General features: G+C 44.5%; 1 protein-coding gene across 1 annotated transcript in view; it reads left to right on the forward strand.

Moving 5' to 3' along the window:
- The window catches only part of Ryr2 (ryanodine receptor 2), a 232,881-nt gene that overhangs the window by 135,171 nt on the left and 77,131 nt on the right, over positions 1-20,579 (forward strand). The window contains exons 53-62 of the mRNA XM_090318697.1: positions 1,411-1,489; positions 2,960-3,049; positions 4,162-4,299; positions 4,996-5,073; positions 6,087-6,162; positions 6,558-6,681; positions 7,349-7,464; positions 10,548-10,612; positions 12,018-12,139; positions 17,778-17,827. Coding sequence (XP_090174823.1) covers positions 1,411-1,489; positions 2,960-3,049; positions 4,162-4,299; positions 4,996-5,073; positions 6,087-6,162; positions 6,558-6,681; positions 7,349-7,464; positions 10,548-10,612; positions 12,018-12,139; positions 17,778-17,827 — 938 coding nt within the window. The remainder of the gene's footprint in view (positions 1-1,410; positions 1,490-2,959; positions 3,050-4,161; positions 4,300-4,995; positions 5,074-6,086; positions 6,163-6,557; positions 6,682-7,348; positions 7,465-10,547; positions 10,613-12,017; positions 12,140-17,777; positions 17,828-20,579) is intronic.

Consider the following 20,579-nt stretch of genomic DNA (forward strand, 5'->3'; position numbering starts at 1 on the left):
GTCTGATGTGTCATGTCCTATGCCACACTATCTTGTCATGACCTTGGTGGCTTGGCAAGGCCAGTTAGCAAGTGGTGGTTATTATTCACTGCTTCTGAGTTTACTTAGGCTTCAACTTGGAGGCTCTAGGGCAGCCCACACTGGCTTAAGCTACTTTAACCTTTGGACCAAATCAGGACCCCACCCACATACACTGCCCACAGTCGGATAATGCCTTGAAATGACATGTTTGGCATCGGACTGCAGTCTTAGAAGAGAGTCAATTCATCTTCACACCCCCACCCCAGTATTTGCTTTATGTGATTGACCCTCGGTGTCTCTTCAACCTAAGAGACCTAAACAGCACAGATTTGCATTCCTCCCTGCATAAGCGTGTTGCTTGCTCATCTGCAGTGTAAACTCACGCTTTTCCATTTCTGTTTTATTACTACCTTTGAGGTAGCGGTACAAAGATACTGCCATTTATGAAGCAGTAGATTCAGCCAGTGCATCTCCATCAGTGCTGCCCCTTCAGCATTTCCACCCTCAGATTTACAAATGACAAAACAGGGTCTCGGGGTTGGTGCTGATTAATTGAATCCAGGGAAGGACCAAGACGGGCTTGTGTGTGATCTTACCAGGCTTGGTGTGCCTCTTTGTGCATTATTAGCAGGTATAGATTTACTCTGTGATAGCAGTGATTTCTATAGGAGTGTATCGCTTCTTAAGTATATAAATGTCAGTGACTAAGAGTTTGAATCTCAAAAGTTCCTTGCTTTAGAAAGTTACATTTATTAATGAATGGAATTCTATACTTGATTTTCCATTCATAAGTAGGTTTGATATTCCCAAGTCTTAAATTTGCTACCAGACTTGTTATCCTTCAAGTGTGCTGGAATCTGTGCATGGAAGTAAACAATAATTTGAACATGACAGGAGGAATGTTGTGGAAACTGCAAGGCATGGCTTGGAGAATTACTGTTACCTGCAGTCAATATCACTAACACTTTATCATCTGAGCTCTAGATCTTTGATATTTAACACCACTAACACATCACTGGAAATTAATTAAAAACCCCCAGCAGGTCCAATTTCCGTGATCTTTTGTCTGTTTATTGTTGTGACAGAAAGCATGAGTCGTTACGCTCATTGAGTCTAACCATGACTTGATAGAGTTTTTTTAAAATAAAACATATTAAAAATATAACCAATTGCCTTCATCTTTGAGTACATTTTAACAACTACTATGCATATTTTATTTTATTCCATTTGTTACACTAACACCTAATAAAATAGTCACAAGTTTGAGTGCAGATGAAGCATTATCTGCTTTCCTGGAAACAAGAAGTACTAGAACTATTTCTAGGCATACATCGATCTGTGAGTAAATTATGACTTTCATTTCCCATAATTCCTTTCTTTTTCTCATAGTATTACGATTCCTGAGAAGTTGGAATACTTCATTAACAAATATGCAGAGCATTCTCATGACAAATGGTCCATGGACAAGGTAAATGTGCCTGCCCCTGGTGGTATTGTGTGTTCAGGGAGAGCTTTACCTGAGTCAGGAGAGAAGATTCCGTGACGGCATGCTAATGGAATACTTGGCTAGCTCAGCCCTCGCAAGCAAAGAGAAGTGAGGAATGACATTAAGATTTTATAAGTGATTAGAGAAATAATGAATGCAGTTTCCAAACATGCTGCTCATGAAGTAAAAGGTAAGAGCCATGGCGGGGGGGCTCTAGTCAGGATGAGGCAGTGACCCCAGAGTGTGGCTCTTCTGTTAACTTGTATTCACTTACTCTCTAGGGAGCCCCTCCCCCAGGCCTCTCTCCCTCTCTCTCTGTCTCTCCCTCTCCCTCTCTGTCTCTCTCTCTCTGTCTGTCTCTCTCTCTGTCTCTCTCTCTCTGTCTCTCTCTCTCTCTCTCTCTGTCTCTCTCTCTCTCTCTCTCTCTCTCCCTCTCTCTCTCTCCCTTTCTCCCTCTCTCCCTCTCTCTCCCTCCCTGGGTTCTCTCTCCTTCTTCCCTCTCTCCCCCTCATTTCTCTGAGTACTTCAGGAGCCACACCTCCAGCCTGGCATTTTGCTCACGAATTGCAGATGGAGTCTCAAGGACTGCCTTGCCCATCTGCTTGGCACTGTGGCCTCCTGAGTATCTGGGAGCAGAGGCAGGTGCCACAGGCCCCCAGCTCGCAGGGCTCTCTGGTATGGTGATGCCACTCACCTTTGAATGGCTGGAGTTGGTGGTGGCTAGGCATACTGCAGCAGGGTAGCTCTGAGCAGCCCCAGGCCATGTAGCCAGATTCCTAGGCACAGAATGCTACAGGGAAATGGCAGTGTGCCCAGAAGGGAACAGTGTCGTGGGCAGATGGTTGGCAGGGGCGATGCAGTGTTGTTTGGGAAGCCCCTCGAGTTGCATGCAATATTCTTGTTTTGAATTAGTGTTTCATGGACCACGATGTGGCCCCTGACCATGAGGATAAGCCACACCAGGCTGGACGCCTGTCCTTAGTGGGGCTTTGGGCTGGCACAAGTGTCCAGCTGCTTTGGGGATACAGGGTGTCCAGTCTGGAGAAGGAGACTTGCTCCAAATGATTACTGAAGATGACGTCAACAAATGTGGAGCTGTGTGTGCTGACTGTAGCCGAGTGCTACAGTCCTAGCTGCCAAGGACAATGAGATCTCAGGACCATGGTTCAAAGCCAGCCAGGGCAGGAAAGTCTGTGAGACTCATCTCCAGCAAAAAGTTAGAAGTGGAGCTGTGACTCATGTGCTAGAGCACTAGCCTTAGGCAAAAAAAAAAGCTCAGGGACAACACCCAGGTCGTGAGTTCAGGCTCCAGGACTGGCACAAGAAGGAAAAAAGACTCTAATCTTTCTTCATTTTAGGTTTATTTTATTAAACAGGTATTTAAAACACACACCTAACTTCTCTAACATTGATGCTTGTAAAGCAGGTTCTGATTTTTGTATTTCTTTTTAGTTGGCAAATGGATGGATTTATGGGGAAATATATTCAGACTCTTCAAAGGTTCAGCCATTAATGAAGCCATATAAATTATTATCTGAAAAGGTAAGGATGCTTTCTAAGTTTTAAAGGTTTGCTAGTTTGGCAATTATTTTTTCATGGTATATTTACTTATTAAAATATCTTCTTTATTTTATATATTGATTTTACCTTTTTCCCAGTTTCTTTTATTTTTCCTTTCCTCTTCTCTCTGCTCTTACCTCCCTCCTCCGTCCCACCCTCTTCCCTCTTTCTTTCTCGTGTTTTCCTCTTTGGTGGTTCTGGAGAGTGAACTCAGGGCCTCATGGTTGCTAGGCATATACTAGACCTGTAGAGTCAGTCCCCACTCCTTTTTGCTTTAGTCGTTTTTCAGATAAGGACTTGTTTCTTGCCGGGGGTTGCCGTGGACTGTGAGCTTCATTCCGTCGTGTCATCTATCTTAGCAGCAGCTGGGATCATAGATGTGTGCCAGCATGCGGGGCTTGTTGTTTGCTATGGCCTCCCCCTAACCTGCATCCAGGCTGGTTTCTAACTGCAGTCCTCACACACTGCTGGGATTGTAGAAATGAGCCAGTGGTCTGGTTTTCCTACCTCTGTTCCTGCTCTGTTCTCACTTTATGTCATATTTCAGCAGTTCATGTCTCCTAGTTTATGTTTGTACTTGTCATTCCTTTCCCCTGTTTGTAAGGATCTTAGATGCCATTTTCATCCCAGTGACGTGTCTGTGGAGAAGGGACTGACATCCTATTATGCCTTGGCTTCCCTTGCTTTCCTTCTGTGAGGGTTGGGGGAAGGATTTTTAGCCTGGAGTTTCTTGGGAAGACTGAGCTCACTGCCTGGGCACACAGCCTGATTGCCCAGGGCTCTCCTGCTTCCTGGGGTCCTTCCCTTCTAGCTTCCATGAAAGACAGCGGGCTGAGGAGCCAGAGGTTCCGATGTCACGCTGTGGGCACAAACCCCGACCCCTCTCGGCAGCCTTGGTCACTCCACACCTCCGCTCACACTCCTTTCTCCGAGGCACTTACACTTTGGGTTCTTATTTTCAAGTGACCAACACTAATGAATGTTTTGTTTTTTAATGAAGCAGTTTATTTCAGAAGGAAACAATAGATATTTGGAGTTTTCTTGTCAGCTATAATAGCCATGATTATTCTCCCCCTCTTCCCCCCCTCAACCAGGAAAAAGAAATTTATCGCTGGCCAATCAAGGAATCTTTAAAAACGATGCTGGCTTGGGGTTGGAGGATCGAGAGAACCCGGGAGGGAGACAGCATGGCGCTGTACAACCGGACTCGTCGTATTTCTCAGACGAGTCAGGTGAGAGCCACCTCTGCAGCCACGGGCTGCTCCTGTCACTGTACCCACACGTGTAAACGCACATGGTGAGGGAGATTTTCTGTCATCACAGCCGGAGGCAGGAGGCTCATCCGGGCCTCAGATTTGAAACTAGCCAAGACATAGCCACATCTTGAAATGAACCATCATCCTAACAACAACAGTAATTGATTAAGTGGTTGGGTATTTTAAAACGTTACCTGAAAAAGTCTCAAGACGAACAGAACTTATCGAGGGAGGGGAACAGGCTGTATTACTCTACCTGTAGTTACACAGTGAGGTGACCTGGTGATTGAAACAGCGGCCTTTAGGTGTTGCGTCCTGCTTTTCCTGTAGTTTTCGTATAGATGGGGCCCCCCGACACAAAGGTCCCTTCTCATCACTGCAGCTGGGTTGCCTGTAGAGCATTCTGCTGGCTTCCAAGCCCCCCGGTCTGCTTCCGAGGGAATGGGGTGATGAGTCAACAGGCCCCACAATCTGAACCCCACAAGGCTGTGCTGCACACCTTGAGTGTCTGTCGAGGCACAGAGTGAGATGTGTGACCGGGAGACAGCACAAGAATCGAGGGGGAAGGAGCCATACTGAAGCCTAAGGAAGAACAGAAGGAAGGAAGTGACGCTTCTCCACAGGGGATTAAATGAGGGTTTCACTGTTTGTGTGTTTCCCCAAATCATCTAGGTTTCTATGGACGCAGCCCATGGCTACAGCCCCAGAGCCATCGACATGAGCAATGTCACGCTGTGCAGAGATTTGCATGTGAGTATTACTCCATTTTTGGAGTAATCGCCAAGAGACCTAATATGTCATATTACTTTAATATCTTGAAGGTTGGGACAGTAAGTCCCACTGGACTACAGATCTGCCTGTAGGACTGAAGTAATTTTCATCCAAGAGATTACATCCCTGGCTGGGATGGAGAATGATCTAGAAATCAGATCTTTTGACTTTCCTGGGTGTCCTTTGCATTTATTGTTTAATAAGGTCTAGGTCATCAGTTAAAGCTTTCAGAATCAGTGTAAGAAACTTATACATTGGAAGTATATTTCATGCTGGAGTCCATTATTGAGTTAAGAAAATATGTATATTTAATCATTGTAACTAATAATAACTAACAAATCATCTTAACACTTTACTTAATGGGCATTTTCGCAAATCAGAAAAGTTCCCATAGAAATTCAAATTCTGGGGGCCGGGAGTTTGGCCTAGTGGTTAAAGTGCTTGCCTAGCATGCACGAAGACCCGGGTTCGATTCCTAGGTACCACATACATAGAAAAAAGCCAGAAGTGGTGCTGAGGCTCAAGTGGTAGAGCTCTAGCCTTGAGAAAGTCCAAGGACAGTGCTCAGGCCCTGAGCCCAAGCCCAAGACTGGCAAAAAACCCCCCAAAAAACGAAATTCAAATTCTGTCCATTACAAAGGAGAATTGTGTCTGATGATTTTTATTTTTTTGTGGGTCATAGGGCTTGAACTCTGGGCCTGGGTGTTGTCCCTGAGTGATTCAGATCAAGGCTACCGCCCTACTCCTAGAGCCACAGCACCACTTCGGTTTTTCTAGTGGTTAATTGGAAATAAGAGTCTCATCTTCTTTAGTGCCTCAGCTGGCTTTGACACGATCCTCAGATCTCAGCCATTTTTTAAAAACGTATTATGCTGCTGCTGTTACTGTGACTTTATTTGTGTAAGGCATGCATTGATACTGAATTTAGAAAGCAGATATGTTCTTTACTCATTGAAATGTGAGTTAGCTCTTCAACATCTGGTACATTTCAGGCTATGGCAGAAATGATGGCTGAAAACTACCATAATATATGGGCAAAGAAAAAGAAAATGGAGTTGGAATCCAAAGGTAATAGTCTCTGGAAGTAGCAAGGTGTTCTTACTTACAATAGCGTTCCTCTGAGTGGGGCAGAAGATGAGAGCTGACCCTGGGAGCTGGCCTTCTCATTGCACTGCATTCGCCGTGTAGGGTGGGGAATTGCTTTCCATGGCCCACCTCCAGATTTGAACACTGCCCACGTGCTGCTGTTTCTCCGTCCTGTGTGACCGAGGGCGTCTCACTGCTTTCTGTGTCACAGGTCAATGCACGCTCGTGGTGGAAAGGCGCTTGTATTGATTTCCTGAGTTATTTGGGGTGTCCTAGGCCCTGGGGGGGGACAGTGCCTCATGGGAGTTTCCCAGGTAGCTGGAGGAAGTGTGCTGTGCATCCTCTGAGGTCACACATCCCTCTCTTGCCTTCCTGAGGTGGCGGGAATCATCCCCTGCTCGTGCCCTACGACACGCTGACAGCCAAGGAGAAAGCCAAGGACAGGGAGAAAGCACAGGACATCCTCAAGTTCCTGCAGATCAACGGCTACGCCGTGTCCAGGTAACGGTGCCCTCTCCCACGCCTGCATCACGGACCAACGGGTCACCAATGTGTGATGGGTCCAAAACTTGAGCAGCCATGCTCAGAATACCCCAGGGACCTTCAGGCTGTTAGCCGTTTCCACGTGGCGTGAATTCTTTTCATGAACTGTGTTCTGTCTTCGTCTGTCCCGGAGGTGAAACGCCCAGGCAGGCTCTCTCTCCATCCAGCAGTCACCGAGTTGTCTGCCGCAGCATCCAGTCATGTGTAGAGAATTCCACTTAAATTAAAACCTCTGCTTCTGCCTGAAGGCTCAAGAGCATTAGCTAATCTTCAAAACTGACACAAAAATGAAATCCATGGCTTTATTGTTACTTTTGGTGTCTGTCTTTGGACTTGAACTTAGAGCCTGGACACTGTGAACTGTGAGTTATTTTGCCCCAGGCTAGGGCTCTACTACGTTCCACTTCCTGCTGTATTTTGATCATTAATTGAAGGCAAGAATCTCATGAATTTTCCTGCCCAGGCTGGCTCTGGACCTCGATCCTCAGATCTCAGCCTCTAGAGGGACTAGGATACCGGTGTGAGCCACGAGCTCCAGCCTGGGTGTTATTTTTAAAGCAACATTTGTACCCTCCTAAGAGATTTTGTTTGCCTGGGTCTCCACATTTCTGGTTTGCCATTGCAGGGGATTCACAGACCTGGACCTGGACACACCCTCCATCGAGAAACGCTTTGCGTACAGTTTCCTCCAGCAGCTCATCCGCTATGTGGATGAAGCACATCAGTACATCCTGGAGTTTGGTAGGCGCCGGGACCCCTTGCTAAGTCACTTACCAAGGCTAGTGATGGGGAAGTGTCTTTTTTTTTTTTGCCAGTCCGGGGCTTGTGCTCAGGGCCTGAGCACTGTCCTTGGACTTTCTCAAGGCTAGAGCTCTACCACTTGAGCCTCAGCACCACTTCCGGCTTTTTTTCTATATGTGGTACCAAGGAATCGAACCCGGGTCTTCATGCATGCTAGGCAACCACTTTAACCACTAGGCCAAACTCCCGGCCCAATGGGGAAGTGTCTTTAAGGGTGTCTGCCGCATGTGACTCCTTTTGCCATTGGATATCAATGGGGTGGGCCTTTTGTTGGGTTAGAAAAATACACAATGGGCAAATACCAACCTTTTAAGGTAGAGTAAAACATCCCGTGAAAGCAATTGATGTAGTCTTTAGGAAATCAAAAACCCCAAGCTCTATGAGGTCTCCCAAGTCCTAAAATGCAGCGGGGGCCTGAGGTCAGCTTTCAGAGGGACAGCACCCTACCAGCGGGTCCGCAGAGCTGGAGTAGGGGTGGAGGGGAGGGAGGCTCCCTTATTGAGGCACAACAGGCGGGTTCTTCAGGTGCCATCTCAGCGCGTGACTTTAGACACTGGGGAAAGGCCTCCTGGCGGCCTCCTCTGGCCCTGTCCTTCGTCCATCCATCATGGTTGGGTTGCAGACTTGAACTTGTAGTTGTTGATCATTCGCTCCCGGTCAGCGTCTGGGTAGTAAGAGGGCACATGGAGTCTGTCTGCCCTTCTCAGTGGATTCCACTCCTGGTGTTTGCTTTCTTCCCTCCCGTCACTCTTGCTAAGTAAGTGCTGCACCACTTAAGATCATATCCCAGCTCGGTCTTTGCTTTCATTTTATTTTTCAAGTAGGGTCTTGAGATCTTTCTCAGAGGCAGCTTCAGATGGAGATTCTCCTAAGGAGGTCTCCCTAATAGCTGAGCACCCCTCACCACCCTCCTGTTGGCTTTGTGGAGGTGGGGGCCCTGCTGATGTGTCTGCTCAGGTCAAGCTGTGTCAGTGTTGTTTCCTTATCTGCCCTTGAGCAGCTGGAGTGGCTCCTGTGAGCCGCTGCCCTGGGTTTCTGGCCCAGTATCGAGGAACGTTTGTAGAACTTTGGGCTCTGGTATGTTCTTGTTCATGGATCTTGAATCCTGAGTAGAATGAAAGATACATATCTGTCTGTCTATCTATCTATCTATTGGACATTGTTCTCATAAACCAAACCAATGTCTCTTTCAGCCTGTTTATAGCTCAAACATTCTCCCTCTGCTCTCAGTCATCTTCTTTCATGGAAACTAGCTATACAAACTAATTTATGATGCATCTCCTCTCCATAACGCGTGCAACTGTGATTGTGAAAGATAGGATTCCCCAATTCATTCTGACAAGTAGCCACATTACTCTGAATGAGTGAAACCACACCCTCAGAGTGAAAAAGGAGGGGTGTGAACATTTGAAGCTTCTTGCACATAGTTAAATACCAAATTTTCCAATCTGGTGTTGGTGGCATCAGGATCAGGCCCACAGCCTAGTTTTCTTTTGGCATGGAAAGAGAGAAGTCAGAACAATAAATCATGGTGGAAGGGAGTAAAAATGGGTTGAGATTTTTTTCCACATTTCTTCCTGTTTCCAAATGAACCACCCCAGTGTGTGTTTGTGTGCAGGGAATGGTAAGTGTCTTGCTCCATGGCCTTCCATTTGGAACTTTCTATTCTTTCCATAGGGTAGAGGGTAGGCCGCAGAGATTGAGCACAATGAAAGCACATTTCCTGCAGTTTCTCCTGTGGCACATGCCTTTTCCAGATTGTGGAGACTGAAGGAATGACAGTCGAAGCCTCCTCTCTCTTCATTTCCTTTTAGGTTGTTATTACCAACACAACTGCTGCCTTTTGTCTTTATTTATTTACTTTTTTTTTTTTGCCAGTCCTGAAGCTTGAACTCAGGGCCTGGGCACTGTCCTTGGACACTTTTTGCTCAAGGCTAGTGCTTAGCCACTTGAGCCACCAGCCACTTCTGGCTTATTCTGTGTATGTGGTACCGGGGAATTGAACCCAGGGCTTCATGCTTGCTAGGCGAGCACTCAACTACTAGGCTATGCTCCCGGCCGAAGCCTTTTGCCTTTGACTTTACAATATATATGGAATATGCTCCTTCTTAAATCTAAGTGAATTTCTAGAGTAAGAAAATGTCATGCCTCTTCTGTTTTTCTTTCCTTGGTGGTACCAGGGTTTGAACTAAGGCCTTATGCTCGCTAGACTGGTACTTTACCACTTGAACCAGTCACTCTACCCTTTCTTTGCTTTAATTCTTTTTCACATAGTTCTAAGATTTCTTTTTCTTTTTTGTTGTTGTTCGGAGCCAGCCTCAGACTGCAGTCCTCCCATTAAATCCTCCCGTATAGTCCTACCATACAGGGCAGAAGTCCTACCACACAGGGCAAATGGGGCTGTGGAGGTGGGGTGGGGTATGAGTGCATGAAGTCAGTCAATTCTTAACCTTGTGCCATTTTCTAATCTGTGGGGGTAAGGGGTTGTGAGTGCTTTTGCTTCTCTTGAAGAAATGATCTCTCTGACATGGGTCAGACCTTCTTTGTTTTTTTCCCAGAATGCTGCCTTTGCAGACTGACATTAGTATTGCAGACTCTGGCTGCCTGTAGTTTTTCAGGTGATATTCAAATCAGAGGCCTTCACTTGGAGTTACACCCCACTGGGGATCAGGGAGAAGACCTGACTGTTAGTTTACTCATTCTCTTCTGGCCCTGTGGGCTTACTTCCTTGAGGGCTCTCGTGGGTGTGGATTCTGACTGCATTCCCAACCTGTCATCAGTAAGACGAGCGGGAATATTTGTGCTCACGCGCAGAGGTGTGGGCTGTCCTCAAAGCATTTACGTTTAGATTTGGGAATTTCTTACAGAAATCCTCTTACTGGCATGGCAGAAGAGAGCCGTGCGTATTATAGTATACAGCTTGGTGGGATCGTTTAGCAACACACTCACAATCTTGCATTGTAGATAAATACCTTGTCGTCTTGGAAGCTCAACATACACCTAAAATCTCTCTCTGTCCACAGATGGCGGCAGCAGAAGTAAAGGAGAGCATTTTCCTTATGAACAGGAAATCAAGTTCTTTGCCAAAGTACGGTATTTTGTACCCCAGAGTATCCCCACACACCCAGTCTCGTGAAAGCTTCACAAGCATGTGTCTTCCATGCTCATTCACTGTTGGTGCTATTCAGAATGTACTTGTCTGTGTATTTCAGCTAGGAGCACATTTTCTCTGGAAAAAAAAAAAGAAAAACAACTATCGTGAGTGAGTGTGTGTGTGTGTGTGTGTGTGTGTGTGTGTGTGTGTGTGTGTGTGCTGGCTTTGCTGCCAGCTACCTGGCATGTGTCACTGCTTCAGCCATCTCTACTGCAGTATTCCAGTGAGTTTGGGCAAGGAGAAATTGAAGTCAGAGTTCCACTTCTTTGGCTTTCTTGTGTGACTCGGAAGAAAGCTTTCCCTCTCTGAGCATTTGCAGATTGTGAAGAGCTAATATTTTATGTAAGCGTTTTGGTTTAGAAGGAGAATGTGGGCTCACTTATCAATAATTTATAAATGACGTATGCCCGCCATCATGTCCATTTTACAGATGAGGGAATTGGCTCGGAGGACAGTAGTTAGACACAGGTGTCTCCCAGAATTATTGTTAACCAGGCATGTTGATGAAGACATGTGCCAGGATGGGCACACCTACTTCAGGAAGGGAAGGAGATGAAGGGTTGCAAAGAATGAGTTTATTAAATTAATGAGCCAGAGTTAATTGATCTGTGTTGCTAGGCAATAGACTGTGACCTGGGTTTGTCATGAACTCTTGCCCTTGGATAAGAGCTCTCATCCTAATGGCCGCATTCTCACAGTCTTCTTTCCATACATTTGCATTGGATGACCGAGAAGAACATTTGATACAAGCATAATAGTTCATGAATTAAAAAAAACACAGTTGTGCCAATACTGGAGCTCGAGCTCAGGGCCTGAAACTCTGGCTTGGCTGTTTTGCTCAAGGTTGTCACTGTGCCACTTGAGCCATACCTCACCCCCCCTTTTGGGGCTGGTTAGATAAGGGTTTTTCTGCCCAGGCTGGCTTTGAACCTAGATTCTCAGGTCTGAGTAGCTAGCATTACAAGTGTGAGACACAAGTGCACAGCCATCTTGTGGGTTTTAAGATAGCCTGCTTTTGATTAATTTGTTGCCTTCTATTAAGTTTTCAGTGTCACACTCTTCACTGGGAATCTTGCTCTTGTCTTTTTTCTACACTCAGAAAAAATATTTAGAATAATTCCAAACCGTTGAAGATGTTCTCTTCCCTGCGTTTGCATGCTAGCAAGCTACAGGAGCTGTATGTGTACACACACTCACACACCCCCTCCAGATGGGGACAGGACAGGCCTGCACATGGGACCGAGGCCATAGAAGCAGAGCTCTGCGTACTCCAGGCCTCCACTTTCTCTTTCCCTCCATGAGTCAGATCCATCTTCTGATTTCTTCTCCTTCCTTTCAGGTTGTTCTTCCCTTGATTGATCAGTACTTCAAAAACCATCGCCTGTACTTCCTGTCGGCGGCGAGCAGGCCTCTCTGCTCTGGAGGACATGCCTCCAACAAAGAGAAAGAGATGGTGACTAGGTAAGGAGCCCTAGCCTGGAATCTTGGCCTGCAGCTACTCCCTCTCCCCTGGGCTCTGGCCCCTGGCATCCAGCCCTGGACGAGGTCAATGTTAGGAGAGAGAGTGTAGATGCTCTGTTTCTGTTCTTGCTGCCGGTTGTGGTGATGATGGGCACAAGGAATAAAATACCCTGATTCACAGGGTGGCAGCAGCCACGCTGGCAGCCAGGGTTATAGCTAGGACATCCAGCATGTCCACAAGAAGTCTGCGAAGCTTGGTGCTTGTCACAGGAGCTTCTTTGACATCTCTGCATTCTCGTAGTTTTGCCAGTGTTCATATTTCAGGAAGGCAAACATCTCACTTCTATACACTTAACCAGAAAGCTTCAGATAAGTCCTGGAAGATAATGGAATACAAAAGAAATGTACATGTCCGATATTTCCATTTAATGCTACCCAGTCTGGCTTCTTTGTGCTCTGCACAAGTATTTCTCGTAAAATGTTGTTGTTGTTTGTGTGTGTGCAGTTCTACCGTGAGTCTGCTAGACGTAGTGCACTTGAGATCTGATTACTAAGCCAGTCTACCTGTATTACGACACGGCTCAGAATCCAGACCACATTTTTAGAATGTAGCCGAATGAAATTTCTGTAAAATGGAGCGAAATACACAGAGAAGTGCAGCGGGACCACAGGCTTCCCCCCACCCCCCACCCTGGACTCTGCTGCTGGGCTGAGGGGCAGAGTGAGAGGAGGCTGAGTGAGGCTGTCTCCAGAGGCTGGTGAACACAGATGCCTCACCGAGTCATGGGGGACAAGGCCAGTGCAGCGGTCTCTGCAGCACATCTCTGTAATCGTCACCAGTGGCCCCAGGCTGGGAGCCAACCTGTCCCTTCCCTGCTGGCCAGGCTGCCTTCCACCTGCCGTGGAGGGAGAGTGATGGCCCTTAGCCTTCCCTACTCTGCCTTCGTCCACTTTGCAGACTCACGTCCTGGTGGCCTGGTCATGTGCACGAGTAATGAGGAAGGCAGGGACACCAAGTTCCTGGGAGACGCAGGGCGTCTGGGGCTTCCACAGTTCCTGGCCCGGAGACCGTCCACACAGAAGCCCTGTTCCCAGACAGGGAGGCTCGTGTAGGCACCACCTGATCACACAGATCAAGAGAAGCGATAGGCTGGGGTCGCAGGGGAGGTACAAATAAATGGACCCCAAATCTGCCCCTTCCCTTCTCTTATCTGTTATTTTCTCTAGTCAATATCAGACTTACACTCAGAAGTATTAATCACATAGAAATATATATATGTATATATATACACACACACACACACACACACACATATAAATGTCAAAACAGGAAGTGGCACACATAATTTTATTTCTTATATCTTAGGCTGGAAAAATTCAGAGAATCATACAACAAATTAAAAAAAAAACAAGATTAGCTTGTTTCCAACTCTGTATCCTTTTCCCCCCATAACAAGACAATTTATTGTACTGCATTCTTTTTCCCCTCATTTAATTGACAAAGCTCTTTTTTTTTTTGCCAGTCCTGTGGCTTGAGCTCAGGGCCTGAGCATTGTCTTTGGGCTTTCTCAAGGCTAGCACTCTACCACTTGAGCCACAGCACCACTTCTGGCTTTTTCTATGTATGTGGAGTGCTGAGGAATCGAACCCTGGTCTTCGTGCATGCTAGGCAAGCACTCTTACCACTAGGCCAAACTCCCAGACCCTTGACAAAGCTCTTTTAATAATAGATGGAAGAATGTTTTTCTCCTGAGCTTCTGGAGGTGGCTTCTGAGGCTACAGGTCACTGCTAGGTTTTGAAGCCGGCCTGGAATTGTAGGCCTCTCACCTCCATCTTCCACGTAGGTGGGATTGCAGGTGTGAGCCACACTGCCTGGCCTATCGTGGTTCACCTAATCAAAAGAAGGTTGTTAATTTTACTTTTTAGGTTAGCGTTTTCAAAAGATTAATTTATGCCATGGAAAACACATAGAAATGAGGTGCGTCTAGAAGTAACTTATTTATGAGAGTACATTAGTGTCAAACAAGAAGTTAAGCTCAGAGAAAAATTCATAGATTAAGAAGTGAATGTGATAGAGATCACTAAACCATAGTATGTAAATATACGAAATGCCACGTAGTCATTAAAATTAGGAGACACATAAATAATAGCTTACGAAAATGATTATGATCAAATAAAATAATTGTTCACATAATTTTTAACTAACTTAAGAAATACCAAAAAATTTACATATATGGAAAATTATTGGTGAGGGATAAGTATTTTAATTTTAGTTTTTAGTTATTTTTTTATTAGCATCTTACATGTTTGCCCAGAGGGCCTCAGAACTATGACCCTTCTATCTCCGCCTCCTCCTGTTGCCAGGATTGCAGGGATAAGACCACCAAGCCCTTCTTTAAATTTAATTTTAACAGATATTTTTTTCCAAATCAGTACTTTTGTCTTACTGTCATTTGTATGTTTTTTAACTGAAAATAAAAATCTAATTTTCTACAAACTTGATTGACAACAAGCAATAGTACTCTTACCCTCTGCACTGCTTGAGTGAATAAAATATAAAGATAAGTTCCATACATGTATGTACTTGTATGTATATATACCAATCAACTAGGAAAAAGTGAGATAAAATACATGAAAAAGCTGACCCTGCTCCTGTGAATAAACATCTTAACATGCAGCAGTCACTGAGAGAGTCTTTCCAATTGTGTCTAAGTCACCAGTAGCGGCAGTTTTTCATGTTGAGTTGAACACAATTCAAAAGTGGTGCGTCCGTGAGACTCTCAGTGCCTCTTGGGCTTTCCGTGGGGCGTTTACCCTGTGTCGTGTCAGGACGACTTGGGGACCAGGAAGGGTAAGATCTGGACTGTGTCTTCCTATGGCTAACCTTGAAATAGTGGCAGACGTGCCTGCCTGACAGTACACAGGACTCAGCGTCAGGCCACCTTGCAGGGCTTGGGAGGGTCTGACCACCACAGAATAGCAGTGCTCTTCCATTGCTTGAAAGAGATGGAGGAAGGGGAAAGTTTTGAGGTGACTGTAACTTGACGAAGCAAGGATAGCACCTGGTGATTTAGGGAAGGTGTCGGCCATGGGAGTTGCAATAGAGAGTAGCTTCCAGAACACAGGCAGCGCTGATGGCTCAGGAAGTTGGGATGGAGGTGGAAGGAAGGCCCGGGGTCCAGGTGGAGCTGGTTGTGGGAAGTAGAGGAAATTGGGGTGCCTTGGCTGTGAATCACAGAGGAAGTGGGTAAGACTCTCCAATGGCGCTGCGGTTTTAACTCTTTAAGTAGTTGAAACATTGTTGTGTCACAAAAGCAGCGCAGATTTCAGGAGGAGAACTGGTTTCTGGAAGAAGAGGCTCAATCTGGCGAGGTAGCTGCTGACCTGTAGGTGGGTTTTAGCTGGAGGTTGGTGGTTGGTGATTGGCCAAAATTTATAACAAACAGTGTCCTCTGTACAGAAATCCTATCACCTCCCCAAAATGGACAGTCCAGGAGGAGCCAGGAAAAATTATTTCCCTATTTGTCTTTTAGAAGGGCCTAACCTTCTCTTCCTCGTATTTCTTCTATGTGTGGTTGGGGATGGCAGAGATGGCAAAGAAATGTTGTTTTTGTTTGTTTGTTTGTTTGTGTTTGGCTGACAGATTCCCAGCCATTAAATTGCATCTGGTTGCATAATATACAGATTTTAGGATGTTTTGTCCTGAACACTAGCTCTGAATTACAAGGAGCCCAAGTGTTGGGTTCTAAGTGTGATGGCTGTCTTCAAAGCTGGTTGAATTTGCACTCTCTGTGCTCATCCACGAACCCCAGTACATCAGGACTCCAGACCAGAGGTGCTCTGTGTTTGTCTTGTCTCTTTTTTTCTTTATGATGTCAGGAAAGCACTCTGTCACTGAGCTGAAGTCTCACCTCAGTTGTCCTGTGGCTTACTAGAGTGATTTGTAAGAGAGAGAGAGAGAGGGAGTCATAGATGGGTGATGGTGAGCAAAATATATATAAGGATAGATAGCTTATGATGGAATGCTGTGTGACTTCATAGATGCCTGATAAAGACTGGTACCTGGCACCGGGGGCTCACACTTGTAGTCCTAGCTATTCAAAAGGCTGAGATCTAAGGAATGTGGTTCAAGGTCACAGTCAAAGCCACCAGGGCAGCAAGGTTCATTTGACCTCTTATCTCCAATTTACCAGTAAAAAGTTGGGAGGTGAGTTGTACATCAAATGTTAGCCAGGCTTGAGCAAAAAATCTAAGGGATAGTGCCTAGGCCCTGGGTTCAAACCCTGGTATCAGCATACACACACACACACAGACACACACAGACACACACACACACACACACACACACACACACACATTAATGCCCCAAATTATAACAATCAGGATCAGGAGTCTAATTTCTAATCTTCCATATAATAGCAATTTCTGTACTTTGGGATCTTTGAAATATTCTACCCTGCTAACAGATTTTCCGTAGCTCCAGATTCCTCCAGGTATTTGTGGATAAACATTTCTGGAGAAAAGCTACAAAATGCCCTGTGTCGTTACCTTGCACTAACAAATGAATCCACATGGATACTGAAAAGTGAACTACAACGGCCAACACGCACTGGAAGAGAGGTCACAGATGAGATTCTCAGACTCTCCTTTTTGTGGCTGCTCTGTGTCAGGTGGCACATGGAGAGTGGCACTCCCCGAAGGTCTGCAAAGTGTCCTGGTGCTGTGGAAGGCACCCTCTTTCAGCTTGAGCACTGGCTGGTAGAAAAGACATCTTGGCAACATCACATCCAGGCCCCAGACCCTAAAGGGCAGGCGGGAGGTCCAGGAGCAATGGAGTTTTAGAAGGACCCGCCTGCCTTCCTGGCAGTGACAGAGGTCTGGGACAGGGGAGAGCTGGGCTCTCAAAGGCCCAGTGGTTTTATCGGGGAGGTAGCAGCTTTCAGGGCACTGATGGAATTTCAGCTTGCTAATTGCCATGCAAGCCCTCTCGGAAACCTGCTCTAAGAGATATGAAAATAGACCCAGCTTATGCCTCCTGGAATCACAAGTGTGATTTCCTGAGTAACTGCCAGTTGTTCAAACGACTGTTACTTCACAGATTCTGAATTCACTGGATTTTGATCTGGGCATAAAAAATAGGTGGTCAAGTTTGGGCAGAAAGAGAACATTGTAAAATGAAAACATATGAAAACCTACAGTAAGGTTTTTATAGTGAAAGCACTACATTGTTAAATAATGCTGATGAATTACAAAATTTTAGACATCCAGTGGCTCTTAAGATTAAATTTTTCCCTTGTGGTATTTCAGTAGCTCTGTTCCTGTGGGTTCATACAGATTGCTTTGATATTAATTAGCTTTGCTTTCAATTTTATTTTGGTTTCTTATAATATGTGCTTTTTTAACCATGTTTGTTAAAGATATGCACTCAAAGACTCTTTTTGTTAATATCTTTATCCACATTCTGCTCAGAGAATTGATTCTTTCTGTGTGACATCATGTTGCTTTATTCTGGCTCATATATCAGCTGTTTTTCTTTTTTTTCTTCTTTTTGTTAATTTTTCTTTTGTAATCTCTCCTTGTCTTTTCCACCTTTCCCCCTTCCCCTTTCCCCTCTTTTTGGTTTCCTTTTGTCTTCAGCCTATTCTGCAAACTGGGAGTACTTGTCAGGCATAGGATCTCACTATTTGGTAAGGAGACCCTTAAAAAAAACCTACTAGCATGGGCTTCACTTGGTTTTCTTTGCCATTTCTGCACCGTGTTGTGTGTAATGTTGCATGGACGCATGTTTGCATGGCTGCATGCATGATTGTCAGAGGCCACGACATGTTCCTTGAGGTTGATACTGCGTAGTAAGTTGCATTTCCTATGGTAAAATACTTGGCAGTGTCCTTTTGGTATAAGTCCTTCAGGTACTTGAAAATCAAAGGGGTGTGTTATTAAAAGCAAGTGAATGAAAGGGAGAAGTTCTTCCATATTTAATTTCAAGAGTGAAACAAAACCAGGCTCTTGGATTTTCCTTTGGTGATCTCTGCTCAATTAAATAATGAGCTGTTATAAGTCAAATTGTGGAAGTGCACTTACTTCCTTTTACATGCCTTTGAGTACGAGAGCTGCATGTCTTCTGCAGGCCTAACAGCGATGCTTCCTAGCTGGGCAGTGGGGCCAGGGCCTTCACTTGGCCAGACTGACTTTTCTGGCACCACTCACCCCCGAGTCAGTTTCTTTTTGTGTATGAGAATCCACAGGGCTTCTGGGCAGCTAAGTGGGCTGTCACTCACCCTCCCTGCTGTGGGGCTGGAGGACTCTAGAGCAGCTGGCAGATTTCATGACTATCATCTTGCATTTGATTTTTGAAAGTTGCCATGGCAAATTGGAGATAACTGCTCTGTAGGTTTATAGATAGTGTCAGAAAAAAATTAGTGATAACTCATATAAAGATGCATTGGTAAGTAAGTTCAATTATATTGTACAAACGAAACATTAAAAGCCATAATGAGCAAACTGAACATTGTAGGCACAGCGACACACACACATGCACAAACATGCACACACACACTTTTAACGTCTTTCCACTACACTCTTTTAGAAATAATAACTTCAGGGCCAGGAGTTTGGCCTAGTGGTTAAAGTGCTTGCCTAGCATGCACAAAGACCCGGGTTCAATTCCTCGGTACCACATACATAGAAAAAAGCCGGAAGTGGTGCTGAGGCTCAAGTGGTAGAGCTCTAGCCTTGAGAAAGTCCAAGGACAGTGCTCAGGCCCTGAGCTCAAGCTCAGGACTGGCAAAAAAAAAAAGAAAAGAAATAATAACTTCTTGGAATACCTATACTATAATGCTATACTGTTTAGCTGCCATTATTAGCGACCTTTGATTCTCTTATACTTAGTCATTAAAACTTACATTCCTCCTTCTCACATTATTAAATTTTAGTTACTCATATACAGTAAGGAGATCATCTTCAGAGTAATTTTAATCTGGGTGACTTTTGTTCATTTCTTTTCACCACAGAACAGTTCCCATAGAAATGATTCAGACAGCATTTTCACATACTCTGACTTTCCTGGAATGTCAGTGGATTCAAAGACTCTTCATTTTTTTCAAACTTAATTATACATAGCTCCGATTGGGCTTTCCTTCTTAAGTGCCATGTTTCATATTTATTCATGAAGTTAATAACATTTTCTGTTGTATCATTTCTAGCTTCTAAGTTTTGTACACCATTATTTTCCTGTGCTATAGCTGTAACCAGCTTTTCCTTTTTTTGAGTATTTCACATAAATCTTAAGAATAATTCGGTAAACTTTTGCATACATATTTAGTCATTTAAGCATTGTGTAGGTCAAGACAGAACATTCCCAACATTCCCAAAGCTTCCCAAGTCATTTTTGGGGACCCCATGGGCATTTCCACTGCCAGCTGCTCCTGAGCAGCTTCTGCTTTTCCTTACAAATATGTCATCCAGGGCTTTAGTTACTGATGACAAATTTATAATACAGTTTACTATTCCTTCTGGGGAAGAAGTACTGGACCTCAGCATTCATTTTGTCCCTGGTGGTCCTAATATTTATCTATTGTGTTTTAAACCACTTACTTTTTTGTTAATTGTAGAGGGGAGGTACAGAGAGTTATAGTCACTTATGTCAGGTAAAAAGTGCATTTCTTTTTGAACATTGTCAAGCCCTCCCTCTAAACACTATTATTCTAAACAGAAACTTGTTACATACCTACTATGCGATTTTGCGTAATTTTATACTTTATTAAAATTATTCAAGTGTCTATTGTTACAAATCTTTTCTGGCATTTGCTTCTAAAATGCTACTTTATCAAATGTACTCAATGTAGATATACCTAATTAGTAGAACCTTTAAGTTTTAAGGACTTAAACATGACATATTATAATGATTGAAACTTAGATTAATATGCCATCCTTGGAGAGTAGTATCTGAATCTGAAAACCTAGATGGAAATTTTATTTATTTATTCATTCCTATATTTATTCATTTATTCCAGACTCTGCCTACAATTTGCCAGCTACTTTTCCTAAATTTTGTGCTCAAGGCTAGCACTCTGCTACTTGAGCCACAGCTCTATTTCCAGAATTTTGCTGATGAATTGGAGATAAAAGTTTCACAGACTGTCCTGCCTAGACTGGCTTTGAACCACAGTGCTCAGATCTCACCTTCCATCTGGCCTGGAAAGTCTTACTTTTAAAATGTAACTCAATGATTTAGACAAGAGACTTGAGTTGCCTAACTGTACTCCCCCAAATTTAGAGTAGGTTAAAAACCATTTCTTCTCTGAATGATCTATTATGAATGTCAGTATATATACATATATACTGAAATGTTCTAGAAATTGGAACCTTGTAACTTACATAATGTATTCCTAGTTTGACTGATTAGATTTTTGCTTATTAGATTTACTTAGATCTTGCCTG

Source organism: Megascapheus bottae, chromosome 26 (genome assembly GCF_031878675.1).
Source record: "Megascapheus bottae isolate mThoBot1 chromosome 26, mThoBot2.hap1, whole genome shotgun sequence".
NCBI classification, from domain to species: domain Eukaryota; kingdom Metazoa; phylum Chordata; class Mammalia; order Rodentia; family Geomyidae; genus Megascapheus; species Megascapheus bottae.